Raw genomic sequence first — 23,817 nt, 5'->3', positions numbered from 1 at the left:
ATGATTACATGAATCTTCACTTTGAAAAGACAAAATAGTACCCAACAGAATAGAAACAAATTCACATTTTTATGAAACTGCAGAATATAAAAGCTAAAAATAAAAACTACTAAAGAGATAAAAGATTACATCAAATGCCAATTAGACTGATAGCAAAATTATCAGCAGCAAAAATGAATAACAGCATAAAAAGTATTAATCTTCTAAATACTAAAGAGAAAATAAATGTTGACTTAGAATTTTATCACCAATGAAACTATCTTTCAAGAGTAAATATGAAATAAAAATATATAGTTTTATATACACAGATATACACACATGAAGAAAGTTTTATGTCATTACAAAACTTCTGTGAAAGAACTATTAGAGATAATATTTTAACAAGAATTTAAAAATCTATAGAAGAGGGACTTCCCTGGTGGCACAGTGGTTAAGAATCTGTCTGCCAATGCAGGGGACACGGGTTCAAGCCCAGGTCTGGGAAGGTCTTACATGCCGCAGAGCAACTAAGCCTGTGAGCCACAACTACTGAGCCCACGTGCCACAACTACTGAAGCCTGCGTGCCTAGAGCCCATGCTCTGCAACAAGAGAAGCCACCACAATGAGAAGCCCGCTCACCGCAACGAAGACCACAATGCAGCCAAAAATAAATAAATAAAATAAAATAAATGTTTTTAAATCTATAGAAGAGATTTTTGTCTCCTTTGATCATTGATATTTTTCAACTGCCTAAAATAATGCATGGTACAGAGGAAATTCTCAATAAATATTTACCGAATGAGGAAGAAAAATGGACAGGAAAGAAAATAGATAGCGATAAACAAAGTGAGGAAAAATTAGGAAATATGCTGGTAAGTTCAATTATAATATTGTTAATTTTTATTTGTAAAATGTGGAATTAAATTCTAATTGGCAAGAATGCAGAATTGGGAAGTGTAGTTCAATGGGTAATTAAAGCACGGAAAATGGTTAGTTTTAGGGGAGGAAGAGAAACACAGCATAACTCTAGCTTTTGCTTGAAAAACATATATTTAATTACAAATAACAAAAATTTGATAGTAACTACTAACAGAATAGGAAAAAATATACCAAAAAAATTCAAAAAAAATTAAATGAAGGAAAGAATAAAGAATAACTTTATTAATGCAGTAGAAAGAGGGAAAACTGGGGAGGAAATAGAAGTGATGATAATCAGAGAGCAAAATGATATGATGGAAATAAATCCAATTTTGAAAACAGATAAAATAATCCAAACAATCTATAATCATAATGCATGTGAACAGATGAAACTTACCTATTAAAATACAGAACTGTCAAATTATATTTAGAAAAAAAGTAAAGAATTATAGCATCTGCACAATTAAAGTACCTGTACAGAATAGTCCAATAACAAAATGACTCAAAAAGCTGAAAATAAAGGTCTTGAAAAACATAAACCAGAAATAAGCTGCTTAAAACAAACGCTGTGTTATAATATTAATATCAGACCAAATAAAATTTCAGGTAAAGCTCCTTAATAGGAAAAATAAAGGGGCATTACATTATGATGTGGCAGGGAATTTTTCTTGCTCTACCCCTCAATACGATGAATATTATGGAATGAATAATCATGAATTGGATGAACCTGGCTACAATATCAACATACACAGTGTAACAACTGTCAGAATTATGAGACAATGTTATATCCATAATCATAGTGGAAGACATTAAGTCACTTACATCAGAAACTTTTAGACCGAGTAGACCTAAAATTAGTAAGGGTCAGTAGAATTTTCATAACAAAATTAATGTGTTTGGGATTCCTGTGCCCGAGAAATAGAGAATATACATGCTTTTCAAGCACATATGAAACCTTTCAGAACTGATCATATGCTAAGTTACAAAGTTAGTCTGAGGAATTTCAAAGATTCAGTATCATATATATTTATTTTCCTAGGTATCATGTAATCAAATTAGGTATCAACATTAAAACAGTAGCTTAAAATTTTGATACAAAGAAAAATCACACTCCTAATTAATTCACGGGATAAGAAAAAAAATGTATTGGAAAGTGTGAAATGTTTCAAACTAGATGACTATGAAATCACTATAAAACAAGTCAAACCTTGTGGGAGTGTTAAGTGGAATTGAGAGGTAAATTTCTTACTGTAATGGTGTTTGGTTTGAAAAGAAACTAACAAAATGTCCAATTTGTGTATGTCCAATGTGACAGAAAAAATAACATCAGAATAAAACCAAATGAAGTAGAAAAAGAAAAAGGAAAGGAAAGAGCAGAAATTATTGGAACAGTAAGCACAGTAACATGTGTTATGATTCCAAAGCAATTAAATTTGAAATCAACAATATAAAGATAAGTTTCTTTAAAGAGACAAAACCAATACTAATGGAAACTAAAAGTGTGATGTTTAAAAACTGAGTTAAAACTATGAAACTTTTAGAAAAAAAAAAAAACCATAGGCAAGCATTTCTGGGCTAGGCAGAGTTCTCAGACTTGATGACAAAATCACAAGCTATGAAAGGGAAAATTGACATAGCGGATTTTATCATTAAGAACTTTTGCTTTTGTTAAAAAGTAAAGCTAAAGACTGAGGAAATTCAGAATGGATCAAAGATTTAAGACCTGAAACCATAAAACTCCTAGAAGAAAACATAAGGAAGAAGTTCCTGGACATTGGTCTTGGCAATGATATTTTGGATATGACACCAAAAGCACAAACCACAAAAATCAAAAAGTGGGATTATACCAAATTTCTTTTTTTGGGGGGGGGTGGATTGTACCAAATTTAAATGCTTCTGTACTGCAAAAGAAACAGTCGACAAAATTAAAAGGCATCCTATGAAATAGGAGAAAAAAATTGCAAATCATGTATTGAATAAAGGGCTAATAATCAAAATTTATAAAGAATTCATACAACTTAATAACAACAAAAAAAATCTGATTGTAAAATCGGCAGAAGAACTATACAGGCATTTTTTTCCCAAAGAAAACATCCAAATGGACAATAGGTGCATGAAAAGATGCTCAACATCACTAATCACCAGGGAAATGTCAATTAGAACCACAGTGATATATCACTAACACACCTACCAGGATGGCTAAAATAAAAGAGAGTGACAATACTACTAAGGAGGCAGAAAAACTGGATCACTCATACATTGCTGTCGGTAATGTAAAATGGTACTGCCACCCTGGAAAAAGAGCTTGGTGGTTTTTTATAAAACTAAACATATACTTACCATACAATCCAGCAATTGCACTCTTTGACATTTATCTCGGAAACGTGCAAACTCGTGTTCACGTAAAAACCTGCACACAAATGTTGATAGCACCTTTATTTGTAATAGCCCAGAACTGAAAACAATGCATATGTCCTTCAAAAGGTGAATAGTTAAACTAATGGTGGTACATCTATACCTTGAAATACTGTTCAGCAATAAAGAGGAATGAACTATTGTTACATGCAACCACTTAGATGAATATTTAGGGTATTATGCTGAGACATAATAATCAACCCAAAAAGGTCACAAACTGCATGATAATATTTTGAAATGACATATTTTAGAGATTAGTTATTGTCAGGGGAATGGGACAGGTGAGGTGGGAAAGGGAATCTGAGCAGCTATAAAAGGGCAACATGAGGGATCTTTGTGGGGTGAGGCTATTCTGTATCTTGACTCTGTCAGGGTCAACATCCTGATTGTAATATTGTGCTATGACTTTGTAAGACTTTATCAACGTGGAAACTGGGTGAAGACTGCATGAGATCTCTCTGTATTATTTCTTACAATGGCATGTGATCTACAACTATCTAAAAGTAAAAAGTTTAACTGAAAAAACTAATTAAAGAAAATTCCAGATGATATTAAAGTATAACTAGAACTTAATAAAAAAGTAAGGACATCAAACCTCTAGAATATAGCTAAAGTGACATTTAGAAATAAATTTATATTCTTAAATACATGTCAAAATATAAAGATTAAAATTAGTTATTCAACACCAAAAAACTAAGGTATTAATTGCAGTGTAAAACCAAAGGTGGTAGAAAGAAGGAAGGAAAGAATGAAGATAATGGCAGAAATTAATAGACTACAAATAAGCAAAACAACAAAAGAGATGAACAAAAAAATCAAAACCGGTGTTTCAGAAAAAAAAAAACCAAACTAAAAAACACTAAAAATAGGCTTCCCTGGTGGCGCAGTGCTGAGAGTCCGCCTGACGATGCAGGGGACACGAGTTCGTGCCCCAGTCTGGGAAGATCCCACATGCTGCGGAGCGGCTGGGCCCGTGAGCCATGGCCACTGAGCCTGCGCGTCCAGAGCCTGTGCTCCGCAATGGGAGAGGCCACGACAGTGAGAGGCCCGCATACCACACACACACAAAAAAAAACACTAAAAATAGAACTACCATACAACCCAGCAATCCTACTACTGGGCAAATACCCTGAGAAAACCATAATTCAAAAAAAGTCATGTACCACAATGTTCATTGCAGCTCTATTTACAATAGCCAGGACATGGAAGCAACCTAAGTGTCCATTGACAGATGAATGGATAAAGAAGTTGTGGCACATATATACAATGGAATATTACTCAGCCATAAAAAGAAATGAAATTGAGCTATTTGTAGTGAGGTGGATGGACTTAGAGTCTGTCATACACAGTGAAGAAAGTCAGAAAGAGAAAAATAAATACCGTACGCTAACACATATATATGGAATGTAAAAAAAAAACAAAACAAATGGTTCTGAAGAACCTAGGGACAGGGCAGTAATAAAGACGCAGACATAGAGAGTGGACTTGAGGACACAGGGAGGGGGAAGGGTAAGCTGGGATGAAGTGAGGAAGTGGCATGGACATATATACACTACCAAATGTAAAATCGATAGCTAGTAGGAAGCAGCCACATAGCACAGGGAGATCAGCTCAGTGCTTTGTGACCACCTAGAGGGGTGGGAGGGAGATGCAAGAGGGAGGAGATGTGAGGATATATGTATATGTATAGCTGATTCACTTTGTTATAAAGCAGAAACTAACACCATTGTAAAGCAATTATACTCTAATAAAGAGGTAAAAAAAAAGAAAAGCTTTCCTGAAAGACTGATTATGAAATAGGACAGAAAGAGTATTTAAACAATATTAGGAATAAAAAGACATAAATAGAAATAAAATAGAATAAATATTTTAAAAGTTGTATGACAATATCATGAAAATGCATATTTTCATAAAAAGTTAAATTAAAATATAATTTAAAAAAGTTAAAACCAGAGTAAACTATAAACTAGTAAAGAAATAGAAATAGACAAAGCTTTCCCCTCTAAAAAGATATTAAGTCAAGTGTTTTGTACCTAAATTAGCACAACCTTCAAATAACAGAAGTTCTAATTTGTTTATACTGTCTCAGAGAACAGAAAAAGAGGGAGAACCAGGTATCATTTTCTGGGCGAGTACAATTATAATTTCAAAGCAGAACAAAGAAAACATAAGAAAAGGAAATCATAGTCCAATCTTACTGGTAAATATCCCTAGAAAAAAGTATAAATAAATTACAGAAAATGAAACAAAAAGTATATAAAAGAAAATACTATATTAAGACCAAGTAGCGTTTATATCAAGAGCAGAAAAAAATATTCAATATAAAAAAATCAATCCATATAATTCACCATACTAATAAATTATAAGTGAAAAATCATATGATCATCTTAAGAGCGAGAAGAATTTTTAAAAGCTTCTTAACAAATTAGAAATATATGGGAACCAATTTAACAAATTATTAGCAAAAGATATATACACATCATACTAAACATTGCAGTCTAAAAGCATTCCCATTAAAGTAAGGATTAAGGCAAGAATGTCTATAATTATCCCTAAAATTCAACATTATACTGGGGCTATAATTAAATATAAAAGGACTAAGAATAGGTATAAACATTTGAAAGAAAGGCATAAAATTGTTACTAAATATAGATAATTGTCTCTGTAGGAAATCCAAGATGATCCAGAAATTTTAAAAATCAATAATAATTTTTTGAAAAGGAAAAGAAATAGAAGAAATTCAGCAAATAAGATCAGTGTACAAAAATTAATGCCATTCCCATATGTCAGCAAAATCTAATAGGGAAAAGACACTGTTTATAATAGGAACAAGAAACATAAGATATCTAAAAATTACTAACCAAAATCAGGCCAGATGCTTACGAAAAATTGTTTAAAAATTATTAAAGAATATATTTTGAGTAAAAGGAGAAATAGACCAATGTAGCTGATAGGACTATCATAAATTTGCTCATTCTCCACAGTCTAACTCTTGCAATTACAATTAAAATTCCAATAATATTTTTGTTGAAAACCAATGAACTCATTAAAATTCAAATGACATTTCTACCTTCTGGAAATGGTGGAGTATTTTTGTCATAGTTATCCCACACATAACAATTACAAATCCTGGATTATCTATATGTATGTGTGTGCATATGCACACTGTGTACAGTCTGTGTGTGTGATACAGACATACCCAGACAGACACACACAGTTTATTCACACTGGTGGTAGTTATATTCCATACAGTCACTACAAACACTGAATTAGTGAATATGGTACCATTGCTCCTACGGGAAATACAAGGTTAGGTTCTTGCAAGCCTCTGGTCACATCTTCACCAGCTGATCAACGTGAATCAGCTAGAAAAAACTGTATATTATCTACAGTGACAGAATGATATAAATTTGTCTGACTTCTCAGAAACAATGAAGGTTAGGCAGTAGAACATACATACTCTGGAAAATAATTTTGGTGTGTTATACATTTTATAATACTTGCTCCCAATTAAAGTTATAATTTAGCCTTGCCCTTTTGTCCCTTTTATCATACTGAAAAGTATTGAATATTGATGTAAATTTGTCAGTTTTTCTAAAAAATTCTATTCTTTATGCTTTATTTAAAAATTCATGAGATGTTTTCCTTTAAATATCTGTGAATGGAAGAAATGACAACATATATCACAAAGGGCTAACATCCTTAATGTATGTGTTAATTTTGTCCTCCAGTAAGCAGACACCAAGACATAATTCATCATACAAAATACATAAGGGGGAAATTCCTGTGAAGGCGAAAGGAAGAGCTGGAGAAGGAGAGCCTTCAGACCATGATCCAAGTCAGAATCCTATGAAGCAGAGAAGACGAAAGGAATACTGGAAGAGAAAAGTGTCAGACAGTTGCACAGTTGGAAGAAAGTTTTGGCCAGCTGATGGGGAGCACTTGAGACAAAATCCCCCGTTCAAGAAATTCCAGGTCTTGGGCTTCCCTTGTGGCGCAGTGGTTAAGAATCCATCTACCAATGCAGGGGACATGAGTTCAAGCCCTGGTCTGGGAAGATCCCACATGCCGCGGAGCAACAAGGCCCATGTGCCACAGCTACTGAGCCCGTGTGCCACAACTACTGAAGCCCACGCGCCTAGAGCCTGTGCTCCACAACAAGAGAAGCCACCACAATGAGAAACCCGCCCACCGCAACGAAAGAGTAGCCCCTGCTTGCCGCAACTAGAGAAAAGCCTGCGCCCAGCAACTAAGACCCAATGCAGCCAAAAAAGAATAAGATAAATAAAATAAAATAAATTAATTAAAAAGAAATCCCAGGTCTTGTAGTACCAGGCCTGCTTTAGAACTTCTGCTATGCTTAGCCATCGTTAGGGAGCAGCCTAGAGGAAGTGTGAGATCTGATGGCACATTTGCATGGTTGCCATAATATATAAAGAGTACTTACAAAGCAACAAGACAAAAGGGGGAAACACCAATATAAAAATGGCCAGTGGACATTACACCAAATTACCCATCAGCCACTTAGAACTATTTTCCCCCTTCTATGCTCCTCTCTGCATTGCAACGGCTGGAAGAATCTCTGTCAACCAGATTTGGGGTTACAATGTACTAATAAGAGGAATTCCTGTAAAAGAGAAGCAGAAGCCATTGTGCACCATGTAACACTGTCGTGTAGGAATGAAGGCTTCAGCCCACAGCACATGTGAGGATTTGCCAGAAGATTCTTTCTGGGTATCCTGCACGTTATTGATGCTTCAGGCACCTGAACTCACCATTATGATTTCGATATTCCTGTACTTACAGATTTCCTGAAAGAAAATAGCAGCTCTCCCTGATCTGTTTTCCAGTCTTTCTTAACTGTCTTATGAGCCTCTAATTCCTTGTATTAAATCACTCCCTGCTTGAAACACCTACAGCAGTTTCTGACTAAATCCTGACTGATAGAAACATGGACAAGCAAATCAGAAAAGTATAAATGAAAATGTCAAATCAGTGCATAAAAATACACTTATAACTACAGAATAAAAATTTTAATGAGATTTTTTTACTTGTTAAATTGGCTAAGGTTTATTTCATTTATATTTATTTATGTACTTATCGATTTTATTATAAATACTCAAGGTTAACAAGAGGAAAAAAAAGGAGGTTCTGCCATACACTACTCTTAGGAGTTTACACTTTCCATTTGCATTTGTAAAACCTTCTTAGAAGGCAATATGTATTATAACCTTTTAAGTGTTCATAATTTTCGATTCTTTAATTTCACTTATAGAAGTTATTCTTAAGAAAAACTTAGAGTACAATGTTATATATGGGTATTTATCACAGTACAAGTTATAAATCAGACATCTGTTAAAAACATAAATATCCAAGTATTAATTATCCAAATATTTAAATTTATCATGACATATACGCACAATGAAATTGCTGGGCAGCCATTATAAGTCATGTTTGGGCAGAAATTTAATAATATAGGGTTAATAATATTAAATGAAAAAACAAGATATATAACTGTAGATACAGTATGATCGTAATATTGTATATAATGTATATTTACACACATAATATTGTAAATACATGTATGTAATATATTTCATATATATATCTATGTATGTCATTTATACACGTGGGTTTAGAAAAAGGGAAAATATTGCAAATATTTAACAGTGTCTATTTCTCCAATGACAGAATTACAGAGTAGTTTTTTTATATATTTCTAACTTTTTAAAATGTGCTAGTCTGAGCATATATTTTATAATGAAATTCAGGCCAATAAGAATTTTAATGTGCCTGTAAGAGCAGGTCAGCAGATGGAGAAATGAGATAAAGAATTTCTAAATTTGTTACAGATATTGATTTAGGTGTTTCAATTTCCTTTCTGTTGTTATTGGAGAAAGGTATTGAAAGAATTTGATTGATATGCCTCAACTAATATTTGCTATGCAAAGAGCAGAGTTTTATTCTTTTAAAAGTATAATTGGCTACAGGCTGGCTTGACTCCACATTCCCACCATAACATACACTGTAGGGATGGGACGCTGTGACTCCCATAACTTGAAGCAAGTAATTTTCTCAGGGCGACGAGAACAATCGGGATGAATGATGCCAAAGACAGAATCATTATCTCATCCTCGGCTTCCTTCAGCAGTGTCTGTGCACTGTGAGTCTTCTTGGTTCATTAAAGGATCAGAACACAATGTTTGTTTGGAGAATCATGACTTGGATACTGCATCAGTATCATTCTGAGCAAAGTTTTTCATTTCCCTCACACTTTTTTTTCAGCCTTAGGAGAATTCCTTGAAAAGCCAGGTCTTCTTGGTGGATACTAACATTAAACCCTCTACCCTGTCAGTGGAATTATAAATTCCAGAAAGCAGTTCCTAATTTCATTGTGTATTGTCTTGGAAGATAATGATTGACAGATTCTTTTTTTTCTTCAAAGCTTCCCACACAAGCTGACCTTCTCACTAGTCACTAACAGAGTCCTGCCAGTCTAAGGCATCAGTGTATGTCGATTGCAAGCCCTTCTTCTCCAGTTAGGTTGGTTCCCCCAGTGTCTGTGAACACACACACACACACACACACACACACACACACACCCCACTCTACTGTACAGCTGTTGTTCATCTGCTTACCTTACCTTTTTCTACCGATCCTGCTTATCCCACAAGCACTAAGTCAAGCAACATCATCTCGCGAGGCTTCCCAGAACCTCCCCTGCAGGAGATTTCTCAAGTTCCAGCACATCTGAAGTCTACAGAGTCGCACCCTTAGGTCCAGGTAATAGGACCCGTACCTCGGGTTTCGTGCTTTAGAAAGCCCAGCTCGGACTCCCTCTGGCTGTGGCCCTTCCCATGGAGCAAAAAGTCCACAGGAGTAAGGTAATATCCCAGCCTGGAGCCTGTGCCCTCTCTTCTAGATCATGCTCTGGGATCTAGCATCTCCTGCCCCAAATGGCCACACAACCACTTTCAAGGACTTTAGGCCTGTTTTCTGGGTCTACCCTCTCAAGGGAAGACCATATCACAGGTGTGTGCACCCTGAGGCCCAAGGCCAAGAGGCAGCAGTTTGGGTGTACAGACGTTTACACGTATCTGCATGGCCCTTCAAGATGTGGGACAAGAAGCGATGGGAGGGGTGGGATAGGGAGGGTGGGAGGCAGGGAAACGCAAGAGGGAAGAGATATGGGAACATATGTATATGTATAACTGATTCACTTTGTTATAAAGCAGAAACTAACACACCATTGTAAAGCAATTATACCCCAATAAAGATGTTAAAAAAAAAAAAAAGGGATGGGAAGAAAAGGAGGAGTAGACAGGAGTCATAGCCAGCTCTCCCACTCTGCCGTGTAGGGTCACTCTGGTTACATCAGTGGACCGGGGCATAGTTCGCAGGGCATTTCAAACACCTCTCCAGCTGAATACTTTGTGCTCTTGTTAAATGTGGAATTTGGACCACTCTGGGTTAGAAGTATGTTTCACTTTAAAGTAGCACACAAAACAAGCAGGAAGGAAAAGGGTTAATAAGATTAATAATAGGAGAGTTGATAAGCTTCATGAGATATAATCTCACTCAGTCCAAATAACCCTGGGGTTGGGGGTTATTGTCTCCCTTTAAAAATTAGGAAACCAAGGCTCAGAAAAGCTGAGTTTCACCCTGGTTTCATAGGAGGGCAGGAGCGGATCTTTACCACCCCACAGCCTCCTCTTTCTTCACTCCACCTTCCCATGGGTCTATGTCAACATCTTCTGGGACACCCGCATCAACCATTCTTTATGAAGATGAATAGTGTCCTGTTTGCAGGTCTGTGATCAGCCATGGAAAAATTGGTTCTGAGAGCTAGTTTAGCCAAGACTGATGTTCACCGGCTTGGAAGTGGATTTGAAAACCTACCTGGTAGCATACAGAGGCCAAGGTGGAAATAAAGAGCTGCTTTTCTCCATCTGGGCACTAACTAATTGGTTGAGGGGGTGGGATTGTGAGTCTGCTTGTTTGTTGGAGGTGGGGTCCTGGTGGGTCCAAAAGCGTTTGTACATTTTGACCCTGCAGAGTTGAGCAATTTTCAGTCGCTCTTCTTGACAACACTACTTCCCTTATTTGCCACGGAACAGGTCTTACTAGAAAGCTTGCATTCACGGTGTAAGGTTAATGAATACGAAACTAAGCAATAATATCATCCTCTGGTGGATGGGATTTCTGAAGAACAGACTTTGTACACATATTTGATGATAAGATGTAGGAGTCTCAGGGAGCTGTAGTAAAGCCTCTTCCACGGAGGGCACGGCATCTCAGAGAGCAAGTGACTTAGTAAATAGAGGGAACCCAGCTCTCCTCTCTCCTCACCCCATATGCTTTTCCTACAACATAAAATTCACCCCCCTATAGATGTGGCGGGTGGGATGGCATCGTTTACAGGAAAGAGGTCATCTAAATATTAGGTCTTTGATGAAGCAGGGCTCCCTGATCCTTCTGAGGGCATTCCTCTGAGGCATTTGGAGGTATACTGCTATAAAAAAGTCTCCCAAACATCTCCCTTGGAAAAGGTAACAATGTTAATAAACTTTTGTTCAGGTGAGGGAATTCAAGTACGTATTTACCTGTACTGAAAGTTATCTCTTTATTACTAGGTTTAAGAGAACCTACTAACTACTTTATGAACAGCGTGTTTTGTCTGAATCAATAAAGATGAAAGGAGGGGACTTCGAGGTAGGAATCAGAGTGGAGAAAATTCTGGTATTTTCCCAATATTCTAAAACACAGGTGGTTTTCTTCAATTTTAAGCTAGACAGAACATGGAATTTACCAGAAAAAAAAAAAAAGTAAATAAGACAGGTGATGTCACCTTTTCATACTCCAACTATTCATGCATTAAAGAGAAGTAACACTCTTTTAAAGGGTACATTTTCTTACGTAAACTGGAAAATAATTAATAGCACTTTAATAACACAGCCACGTAAGAAACTGCAGTGCGACCATCTTACTTTCTAAGTCCATTTGTCTGAAGAAATGAGAGATGGATCGTATTTCAGAAGGTTTAGATATGCTTACTTTATTTTCCTAGAACTATAATTTTATTATAATCAGATTTATTGAATTTTATCTGATTTTACATTCATCTTAAAACATCTGCAAATAATATAATTTACCTGCATATTTGGCATAACAATATGCTTCTTTTTGATTTTAACAGAACCTAAGTGTTCATTGAATCGAGGTGTTCAAAAGTAACTTTACTGGGCATTTCTTTGAACACATCATACACACAGTAATATGTGACTGGCAAGTGTCTATTTTTCTTTACTTTTAAAATCAGATCATTTAAAAGAGTTATTTACTACAGATAAAAAATCCCTTCTCCCCGCTCCCCCCACCTCCACGCCACACACACACACACACACACACACACACACACACACTTTCTTAAAGTGAAGCGAGAACCCAATTCACCCAAGGCAAGTGAAAAAAAATACTGCTGTGCGCACTGTTCCTGTTACCTCAGAGTAATACGGTAACAGCAGGAGATTACGGTACTAGCTGGGGCTACTGACTGTGTTACGTCAGCGAGAGCTGCAAAGTTCCCTGCCATTCTTTGCTGATGTCGGGGAGCTGAATATTAAAAGGGTGAAGGTGGAGTTATTGCCTCGCTGTATTTGGTTTTTTCTCTTTCTATTTTCTCTCTTTATTTTTAAAATCTCCAGGTAAAGCGTCTGTGAGACAGGCGCTTAAAGACGTCTGTGGTAGAGAAAGGGGTGAGTCAGCGGGTGCAAAAGGACTAGAAATTGGTTCGTCGGAAACGGTTCCCTCTCCCCCGAGGGAGGAGGCGGAAGGGCTGCTCCTGGGACCGAAAGCCCGTCCAGTCCCCGCCACGCGCGCGCGAGTGGCTCTGCATCCGCGCTCCAGGTGAGTGCGCTGCAGCGCCGGGCGCCGGCGTCCAGCAGGGCCGGGTGGATTAGGGAAAACCTCCCTGGGCCTCAGGGTGAGACCCAACTCCCACTTTTTCCCCCAAGCTCCTCCCGCTTCTTTCACCCGCACCCTTACCCCACCTCGTTTCCCTTATATATTCTGGGAAGTTATCTCCTCGTTAACAAGTGTGTTTTTTAACCCCGTATTTACCGCTCCGAGGTAGGGGGAAACGGGTTTCTGCAGTTGCTTGCTTTTTGTACTGCCTGTGAGCTCTAGAACTTGTGATGTTCACAGCAGCCTTTGCCCGGGAATCCCGCCTCAAGGCCCAACCACAGAGTCCTTACAAGGCAAGGTGTGTCCCCACTCCCTGCATTCCTGCCTGAGTCCCTGCGGTCGGCCCGCAGCTGTGGAAACCTAGCTTTCGTACGCAGACCGTGGTCCCCAGCTCGGAAAATACGAGGCGTCCCCTGTCCGCCGGCGCGCGGACTTGATTTTTACACCTACTGTACAAAATCCGCAGTGACTACCGCCTGCACAGCCCCTTAGACAGAATGACGCTCCCCGCTCCCACTCTTCTTGGACCCCCCGGAGCCCGCCTGGGTGTGGCTTGAGGCTCGAGTCCTCTGGGACCGCTGATCCTCTGGCTAGGAAAAGAATCCTGGACCGATCTAGGTCGCATTCAGCCCTCGTTGGGTCGCGAGGGCTTTGCTCTGGACGCGGCTCTCAGGCCGGCTTGGCTGGTCGACAGACCGACGCTCTCCGCACACTCAAGTGTGAATTCCTCGAGCGTGAACGTGCGCGTGGCACTGGCCCTGCGGTCTCCGGGTCGCAGCGGCTCCCTCTCCCAGGCCGCCTCCTCCAGGTGACTGCGAAGCAACCTGTTCAAGTGGCAACCGGGTAGATCCTCCGGGTTTCCACCGGCTTGGCTCGGCGCTGCATGCCCGTCAGCCGCAATCGCGTTTCTCGGGCTCTGGGATTTTAATTTCACTGCACGGCTGCTAGCAGTCCGACCGCCGGGCCCTGCAGCTTGGGGGTGTGTGTGTTTCGGATCTCGAACCCCGCGAGAGGCTGCGCGGCGGAGCGCGCCAGGGCAGATTCCCAGTGGCGGGGCACGGCTCGCGGTCCCCTCCCGCGCGCTCGCCTGCTGCTGGGCGAACCGCTTCGGGATCGCAGAGTCGGCGGGACTGCCCGCCGGGTCCGACCGCCAGTCGAGGCAGGGCACAGCCTCGCTCCCCAGGGCGCCTGGCTTACACTCCGCATTTCTTTTTGCGCTCTTTCAGGAGGACGCTGGCAAACGACGCTCCGCAGCCGCCTCGGTCTCGGCAAACATTTCACATCCACGTCCCCCGGCCTGCGCGGCTAGAAGCTGGATCTACCATGAGTCCAGCCACACTGACGGTAACTGCGGGTGGAGAGAAGTGCCCAGATGCCAACGGTCCCCGCCTTTGAGAGTCGACGGCAGACCCGTACGTGCTTGTGGTTTGTGGGAGAGACAGGCGCTGGATTTTTGAGTTCCAAATTATGTGCAGAATGCTCAGTCTTCACACCCGGACGGATCCGACAGTACAGGAAAGGGGACTCGCGTAATTCTGGACTGCATTTTGCATCGCGTCTCCTCGAGCTCCGTGCTGAGTCTCGCGTAGGGAGGGAGTTGGGGCCCCGGGCCAGCGTTGCTGGTGCAGAGGGTCGGCGGGCAGCCCCGCGCGCCCATGGCCATGTTGCCTTTAATGCCCTGCCCCTTTGCGTGGCCTTCTGAGGGTTTCCAGGGCTGGCCCGGATTGCTTCCCACCCGTACGCTCTCTCTTACCCCCAGACAACCCCAGCAGGCAAGGCTCCCCGGAGCGGAGACCTTTTGACTTCCTGCTCCCTCGCTCCCACCTCCGCCCAGGCCCGGAGTGGCCCTCAAGAGCCGGACCTCGCCCGGCCCCGGCTGGGACCATGGTGTTTCTCTCTGGAAATGCCTCGGACAGCTCCAACTGCACCCACCCGCCGCCACCGGTGAACATTTCCAAGGCCATTCTGCTCGGGGTGATCTTGGGGGGCCTCATCCTTTTCGGGGTACTGGGGAACATCCTTGTGATCCTTTCCGTGGCCTGCCACCGGCATCTGCACTCGGTCACTCACTACTACATCGTCAACCTGGCGGTGGCCGACCTTCTACTCACTTCCACGGTGCTGCCCTTCTCCGCAATCTTCGAGATCTTGGGCTACTGGGCCTTTGGCAGGGTCTTCTGCAATATCTGGGCGGCGGTGGACGTCCTGTGCTGCACTGCGTCCATCATGGGACTCTGCATCATCTCCATCGACCGCTACATCGGCGTGAGCTACCCGCTGCGCTACCCCACCATCGTCACGCAGAAGAGGGGTCTCATGGCTCTGCTCTGCGTCTGGGCGCTCTCCCTGGTCATCTCCATCGGGCCTCTGTTCGGCTGGAGGCAGCCGGCCCCGGAGGACGAGACCATCTGCCAGATCAATGAGGAGCCGGGCTACGTGCTGTTCTCCGCGCTCGGCTCCTTCTACGTGCCGCTGACCATCATCCTGGTCATGTACTGCCGGGTCTACGTGGTGGCCAAGAGGGAGAGCCGGGGCCTCAAGTCCGGCCTCAAGACCGACAAGTCGGACTCGGAGCAGGTGACGCTCCGCATCCATCGCAAAAATGTCCCGGTAGGAGGCAGCGGGGTGTCCAGCGCCAAGAACAAGACACACTTCTCCGTGAGACTCCTCAAGTTTTCCCGGGAGAAGAAAGCGGCCAAAACACTGGGTATCGTGGTCGGCTGCTTCGTCCTCTGCTGGCTGCCTTTTTTCTTAGTGATGCCCATTGGTAAGTCTTTACAGCACCTCATTTTAGCATTTAGGAGTCTTCACCCTCTTCCCATTATGCTACCCCAGACTCACAGTCAGGGGTGGAAGAAAAAGGATCTGCATTTCAAACAGCAAAGCTAGGGAGGGCAGTTAAGGAAAGGCTCCTATGTAGAAAAGTACATTTTCATTCCCTTTCTGCTCTGGTTTCATTTATGTAACGTCCTAGGGCACTTTTTCAACTACTGCAAAGTGGCATCCTACTGAAGCAGATTAATTGGTCTCCTTAATAAGAACGTCAAGTTTTCTTAATGCCTTAAAGCATGTGTTTAATTTAAATACATCCATCCTCGGATTTTAAGTCTCAGTCTCCACCAGGCACTTAGGCAGGGACCATGGAATGCCACTATCACCTCTGCTGCTGTGGACTGCAGATTCTTGTGTCCTAAAAGTAAGCACCATGCTTATTCTGAACAAACGTGTAATTTTATTAGTAGATTAGATTATTAAGGGTTAGTTATAACGGTCTGCTTATGTTCTGTATCTGTGTTCATTTTGTTTTCTGGATTCAGTGTGGAAGAAAGCACGGTGAGTCACTGACAAGAAAAAAATAATAATAATGTGTCCAAACCAATTTAACCTTTAAAGAATTCAACATAATGTTTCCGATAAGTAAATACATTCCACTTTATTTTAATACCAAGTATTAAAGCAAACACTACTCTTATCCAAATTCATTCAGGAAGCTTCAGATGACACTGTTTGAAAGTAATACAGTAATGTTACAAATCCAATTTTCGCAAATGCTAAATTAGCTGTTGTCCAACTAATTAGTTCAGTATAAACTAAGCTAATCCACTTGGAATCGTCCTCTATCTCTGGAAGGCCTTCCTGAGATCCCAAAATGGTTGTTTGCTATTTTTAGTTTGTGAGCTCAAATATAGACCCACACATTGGTTATCCACTAACTCTGGCAAACAAAAAATTACAATAAAAAATGAAGAGAAGTCTGTTTCTGGACTTTAGAGCCAATTTACGTGGCACGTACTGAAAGTAATTTGCAATGCTGTGTAGTAATAGCAGCTATTATTTTTTGAGGGCTAACTATGCTTCGGATATTGACAATTTTCCATCATTAGTCCTGTCAATAACTCAGTGAGGGGGGAAGGGATTCTTCGGGTTCTAGAGCTTTGCTGTCTAACGCCATAGCCACCAGCCCCACATGGCTATTTAACGTAAGTTAAAATTAAAGAAAATTAATATTCAGTCCCACCAGCCACACTTCAAGTGTTCAATAGCCACACGTGGCCAGTGGCTGCTGTTTTGAACAGCAGAGATTATAGAACATTTCCATCACTGCAGAAATTTCTACCCAACATGGCTGCTGGAGAGGCCCTTCCAAACCCACTCCCTGGCCTTTCATCATTACTGCTTTCTCTGCTCCTAGAATGATATCAGAGTTTTGAATTTATTTAAATAACACTCTTTACTTGAGCCACTGGCTGCTTACCTGCCTGTCTGCATACCATCCCCTCCTCCTGAAGTTTGCACGTTTATTCCTGCATCTATCTGTTCACTTGTCGAGTATTTATTAAGCACTTGCTCTAGACACTTAGGATGAACAAGGCAGAAGAATCCTTGCAGTAAGATGTTTGCAATCTTTGGGGGGAAAGAGACAAAAACAAATAAATATATCTTAAGAAGTCAATGACTAATAAACAGTATTTTAAAAATGAACAGAATAAGAGGATAGAGTGGTGCTCTATCTATCGATGTGGCGAGTGGGCAGAAAAGTCCTCTCTGAAGAGGTGATATTTGAGCAGAGACCTGACTGAATTGAGGAGCAAGCCTTGCAAAGTCTGGAAGGAAGAGCTTTCTGGGCAGAGGGAACGGCAAGTGCAGAGGTGGGAAGGAACCTGACCTATCTTTTAAGCCAAAGTAGAATTTGCGTATTCTTCTAATTGTGATGGGAAGCCATCCAATCAAAGGGGCTTTAGCAGGTGAGTGGCTGGCCTTATATTTTTAAAGGATCATTCTGGCTTCTGGGAGGAGTGAGGGCTATTTTGGGGTGAGAGTGGAAACAGGGAGACCAGTTAGGAGGCTGTTGGAGACGTCAAGGAGAGAAAGGTGAGGATGCCCTGCACTCAGGTGAGACAGGTGGGGGTGATGTGAAGTGATCACATTCGGCACTTATTTCAAAGGTAGAGCTGACAAGTTTGGACATGGGATATGAGAAAAGGAGAGGACTAGAGATAAGTCCCGGGTTTGGAGACCTAACAACCGGGTAAATAGTAGTGCGTTTTACTGAGATTGGGAAAACTAAAGGTCGTAAGGGGCTGGTGGGAGTGTGAAGTACAAGTGCCTATTTTGTACAGACATGTTGAGAAGTGTCTACTAGATGTCTAAGTAGAGATGTCAAGTAGGCAGTTAGATACATGAATTTGGTACTAAGCTGGGCTTATGATATAAACTTGGGACACATCACCATACTTAAAGCCACAGAAATGGAAGGATCTGCAAGAGAGAAAGTCTGGAGAGAAAAGAGAGATAAGGACCGAGGCTTGGGGCGTCCTGATATTTGAAGGTCGGGAAAAGGAGAACCAACCAGCAAAAGAAATTGGGAAGGAGTGGCCAGGGAGGTAGGAGAGCCTGATGTCCCCGAAGCTGAATGGAAATGTTTCACCAAGGCAAGAGTCATCAGCTGTGTCACATGCAGCTGCTAGGCCAAGTCAGAGGAGGACGGGGAATCAACATTGGACTTGGCCATGTGGAGGTCCTTAGTGATATGAGGAGGTGCTTTGAGGATAGTAGTTTCCGTGGAGTGATGGAGACAAAAGCCTGACGGTGTGCTTTCTTGAGAGAATGAAAGATGAAGTGGGGACAGTGAAAACAGGCAACTCTTTGGAAGGGTTTTGCTAGACAGTGGAGCAGGGAAATGCAGTGTAGCTAGAAGGATCTAGAGAGAATTTTCAAAGGTGGGAGACAGGATATCATATTTATATTCTGTTGGAAATGATGGAATAGAGAGATCCTGATGGTGTAGGCAAGGAAGGAGACCAGAGGGTTTAGAAGTGACAGGGAAACCAGGGTGTATGAGCACAGAGGCAGTAGGTATGGAGGGAGAAAGGTAAAGCTCTCTTCCAAATATATGTATATCCTCAATGAGATAAGAATCAAGATCATGTCAAAATTTGATGAATTTTATGTATTTTTAAAACTAACTTATTTTTAAATTTCATAATGACCAAGAGAATAGAAAACATGTGAGTTTTTAAAAAGCAGGTGTTCCTCACTACCAAGCCAAAAACATTGTTGTGAGAGTTAAATTTTAGATGTGGGTAATGGCAATTACCATTGCTTGCGCTTTGCTTTGCACCTCAGGAGCAAATTGGAGTCAGACAGATAAAACTAGACATCAGCTTAATTCCTCTTTCTTCAGGTTCCCTTCTGTATCATTCTGCTCATTCTTAAAAAGAAATGAACCAAGTATCTAAATGTATATGAAACTATCCTGTGGTATCTATATTCCCTATCTTCAGTAAATTGAGCTGAGTTGAAAAGAAAAAAGCAAGAATCAAGATCATCACCTAAGAGTGGGGAAGGAATAGGAAATGAGGGAGGTTTGAGGAGCAAAAGAAGATGTGAAAGATTAATCTTTGAGATGACGGAGTACATAGATCATGGACATTTAGGAGGTCCTGAGGATGTGTTTGAGACTTAGGGTCATAAATTTAAAGGAGGGCCAATCAGGAAGGCTGGATACTGCTTTCTCACAGCTAAGAGGCTGAGGGTGATAGGGAATGTTGCTGATGGCTGACTGTATCTAGGGACCCTGGTAAAGAAGGGGAGTGTGCTATAGCTGATTCACTTTGTTATACAGCAGAAACTAACACAACATTGTAAAGAAATTATCCTCCAATAAAGATGTTAGAAAAAAAAAAAAGAGGAGTGTGTGAAGGGACATAGGCTAGATCAGATTAGGGGTCATACAGAGTTAGATGGTGGAAAAAGTTTAGGTGATTGGGAAAAGATAGGTGCTTGGGAGTTTGGGACTGCTGATGGTGGCTTAGCTATCCAAGGAGATGAGCGTGATAGAATGGGTCTCGAGGTCCTCCAGGGGAAGGGAGACTCTGGTCTAATCATAGCCTCCCTCTCGGATCTGCTGTCTTGGAGACCTGGTAATGTTGAAGTGAAGATGGGCACAAGATCACCGAACCTACCACATCTATGGTCCACGTTTTCTTCCTGACACTAAACTAGTAAGACACTATTTCTTCCAGGAGTTATGGCTGTATAATAAATTCCAGGCACTGTGTTAGACAGAACAAAAAAATGACTAAAGCACATTCCCTGCCCTCAAGGGCCTCATAATCTAGTTAAGGAGACAAATTGAAAAAGATTATCACAGATCGGTGAGATTGGTCCCCAAAGTGGTATTACAAGTGCTGAGGAATATAACAATGAGCTGTGTCTGGAGATCACTACAGAAGCTTCTAGAAGTATTGCAGTTGACTAAGCAGGGACTTGAAGACAGCACGACGTCTGCTGGGCCATCAGTGAGATGTTATTTGTTTTTAGTAACTGTCTGAAGTACATAGTTCATGCAAAATGTGAATAGAAGGATAAACATGCCGTTATTATACACAAGGGACACGAGCTCTTAAGTATAACAAGTAGTCTCTTGGGAAGAATAGCTTATCAGTTTGTGCTAGGCTGCCAGAGAACAGTGGGATTGGAAACTAAAACCAGAGCAGGGATGAGTGACTGCAGTGTCCAAAGCTGAGAGGTGAAGCACCCACCTGTGTAAGAACCAGACCAGGATAATCAGGTGAGTGAGGACTTTCCATTTCATTGCTGAAGGTCCCTCTGGATTTATGAGAAGGTTCTGTCTCCTCCTGGACTCTACACTTCACTCTCTCCCCAGCTCCTCCCAACCAGGGCTGGGTTGGTTGCTGGATTTAATAGTGTGATTTCAGGTAGGAATCTAACTTGTCTGCTCTCAAGTCTAAGCCTTCCTAGTCCTGTTTTCTTTCTGCATCCTAAATGTTTGTTTGAAATTGAGAACCCCTTCGGCGGAGGGGGCGGGAATCATGCTTCACGTCGTTATCAGTCATTTATACCTTAGAGTGAATGTTTTTAAAAAACAAGTTTTGATCATGAAGCTAAATAAAGAGAATTTGAAGGTGTTAGGCTTCAACAGATGAAAGAAGGAAGGGTATACCTGTGCCTCAAGGAAACTTGGGCACCTAAAGTGCGTGCATCATCTTTGCTTATTTCATCCATTTGTCTAGAACCCAACAGTACCAAAGGCAGTGTGCTGGGTGGAAAAAGTATTGACCTGAGATTTCAACCCAGGCTTTCTTTTTCATAAAATATGCCTAGCATAGCACCTAACACAGAGCAAATGGCAATAAATGTTAATCTTATCTGAATTGATATGATTCACAGACCATCACTGACATATTTTTTTTTTTAATAAATTTGTTTATTTATTTTTGGCTGTGTTGGGTCTTCGTTGCTGCGCACAGGCTTTCTCTAGTTGTGGCGAGCGGGGGCTACTCTTTGTTCCAGTGCACGGGCTTCTCATTGCGGTGGCTTCTCTTGTTGCGGAGCACGGGCTCTAGGCGCGGGCTCAGTAGTTGTGGCTCGCAGGCTTTAGAGCGCAGACTCAGTAGTTGTGGCGCACGGGCTTAGTTGCTCCGTGGCATGTGGGATGTTCCTGGACCAGGGCTCTAACCTGTGTTGCCTGCATTGGCAGGCGGATTCTTAACCACTGCGCCACCAGGGAAGTCCCCACTGACATATGTTGATGCAGGATGTTGCCATGAGGAGTGGACGCCCTTGGAGGTCTGAGAAAAAGAAAGCATCAGAAAGAAAAGGGATGAAGGGGGGCAACATCTACTGAACATATGGTTATGTGTCAGAACTCTGGGCACATTATCTGATTTAAATACAAAACAGGCATTATCGTCAGACTGAGCCATTGCTATTATCTCTGAATGAAAGGAGACAGCGTTGGGCTGAGCTGTGGTTCAGGTGGAAATCAACTATTTGAGAATTAGTTTAAAATAAAAAAGGCAGCAGACAGCACATGGTAAGGAAGGAGAATAAGTTTTAAGATGGAGTGTTCGGGGAAAGGCAATACTGGGAAGGAGATTATCAGGTGGAAGCAGTGAGGCAGAGAATGATTCCTTCACTGAATCTGCAAAATTTCATTGAGTGTGTAGTATGTGCCAGGCAGCTAGAGAATCCCTGGAGATAAAGACAAACAAATCCCTGCCGGGACTTCCCTAGAGGGCCAGTGGTTAAGACGCTGCGCTCCCAATGCAGGGGACGCTGGCTTGATCCCTGGTCAGGGAACTAGGACCCTGCATGCCGCTCCTTGGCGTGACCAAATAAATAAATAAATACTCATCTGCTTTATCCCACAGCATACATACAACACTCTCAGAATAAAAATAACGGCACAACCAGCAATATGATTACTGTAAACATTAAAAAAAAAAATCCCTGCCCTAGTGGAGCTGAAAATCTGCACAATTAAATACATAGCAAAGTCTCAGATGCTGATGTGAAAAAAAGCCGGGAAAAGGGGCAAGTACATATAATGACATAATGACTCTGACTCTTGTGCACGCCCAAGACAATGCGAGACTATGTTGCTTCGCTGCAGGTACAAAAGATCAGGCCCCTGATATCTATGGAAAAGGTTGACTTCTGAGAGATAACGGGGTGGAGAGAATCTAAGAGCCACTGTGATTTTAACATGAGACCAGTTTTTCAGTTACTCTTGCTGTACCACCAGTCATCTCAAAACATAGTAACTTGAAGCAGCAGTCACGTTATGGCTGTGACTCTGTGGGGCAGGGATGAGTCCAGGTCCAGTTCACTGGGCTGTCCGGCTGGATGTCAGAATCAGTGGCCGCTCTTCCTCCAGGGGTTGAGACTCGCTCTCCTGCAGTGTGGCAGTTCTCTCTCCAAGAGGGCAGGAGCTGCCGGGCTACTGAAGAGAGCGGCCCAGACCGGGCCCAGTGTCACTGCTGCCTCATTCTGTGGGAAAAGCAAGTCATGGGGCCAGTATACGTTCAAGGGGGGGAGAGAAATAGACTCACCTCCTGATGGGGGAGCAGATCCACAACGGGATGAGGGGATTTTTGTGGCCATCCTGCAGCACCTCTTCCTCACAAGCATATCAAATAGCATTTCTTTCATCCTCCAGTTATTTATGGAGAACTCCCCATACGCTGGGCTTTACACGATGCACCATGTAAACACCAGTCTGGGTGCGTGCCTTCCTGCAGGCTTCTAATCGCCACAGGGGAATAGACATTAATCAGATATCCACATAAAAAGTGCAATGAAGATGATGGGGTTGTACCTTGGAAACCTACGCTGTGGATAAGGGTGACCCTGGGCACGAGGGCAGAAGAGTCTTGCTAGGAAGGAGAGCTTGACCTTTGATCTGAGATCTGAAGAATGAGGAACGCTTCATTGGCTAAAAGGAGGAGGGAAGGAATGGGATGGGTAAAAACTCTGATAGGACTGGCCTGATGCTTAATGAGGATTTTCCAGGAGGCCAGTGTGGCCAGAGATGAAAGGCTGATAGAAAACTAGTATCGAATGAAGCTGGACAGAAAGAGATCTGACCAAATAAGCCTTTAAAGTCATATTATGAGTTTGTGATTTTATCTGAAGAGAGCCAGGAGCAGAGATGACATGATCAAGTCTATATTTTAAACTATCAAAGGCTTAGTGAAAAGAGGACTGTGTATAGACCAGTTGGGAGACATTTACAC

The 23,817-nt window shown here is 41.7% G+C and overlaps 1 protein-coding gene across 1 annotated transcript in view; it reads left to right on the top strand.

Moving 5' to 3' along the window:
- The first annotated feature begins 14,345 nt into the window (after nt 1-14,345).
- Nucleotides 14,346-23,817, top strand: part of ADRA1A (adrenoceptor alpha 1A) — an 84,341-nt gene continuing 74,869 nt past the window's right edge. Inside the window, exon 1 of the mRNA XM_027087957.1 lies at nt 14,346-16,043. Coding sequence (XP_026943758.1) covers nt 15,161-16,043 — 883 coding nt within the window. The 5' untranslated portion in view covers nt 14,346-15,160. The remainder of the gene's footprint in view (nt 16,044-23,817) is intronic.

Source organism: Aethalodelphis obliquidens, unplaced genomic scaffold (assembly GCF_003676395.1).
Source record: "Aethalodelphis obliquidens isolate GAN/ISIS:26980383/991018 unplaced genomic scaffold, ASM367639v1 scaffold61, whole genome shotgun sequence".
NCBI lineage: Eukaryota > Metazoa > Chordata > Mammalia > Artiodactyla > Delphinidae > Aethalodelphis > Aethalodelphis obliquidens.
Note: the sequence above shows the minus strand (reverse complement) of the source record. Positions and strands in the feature narration are given on the sequence as shown.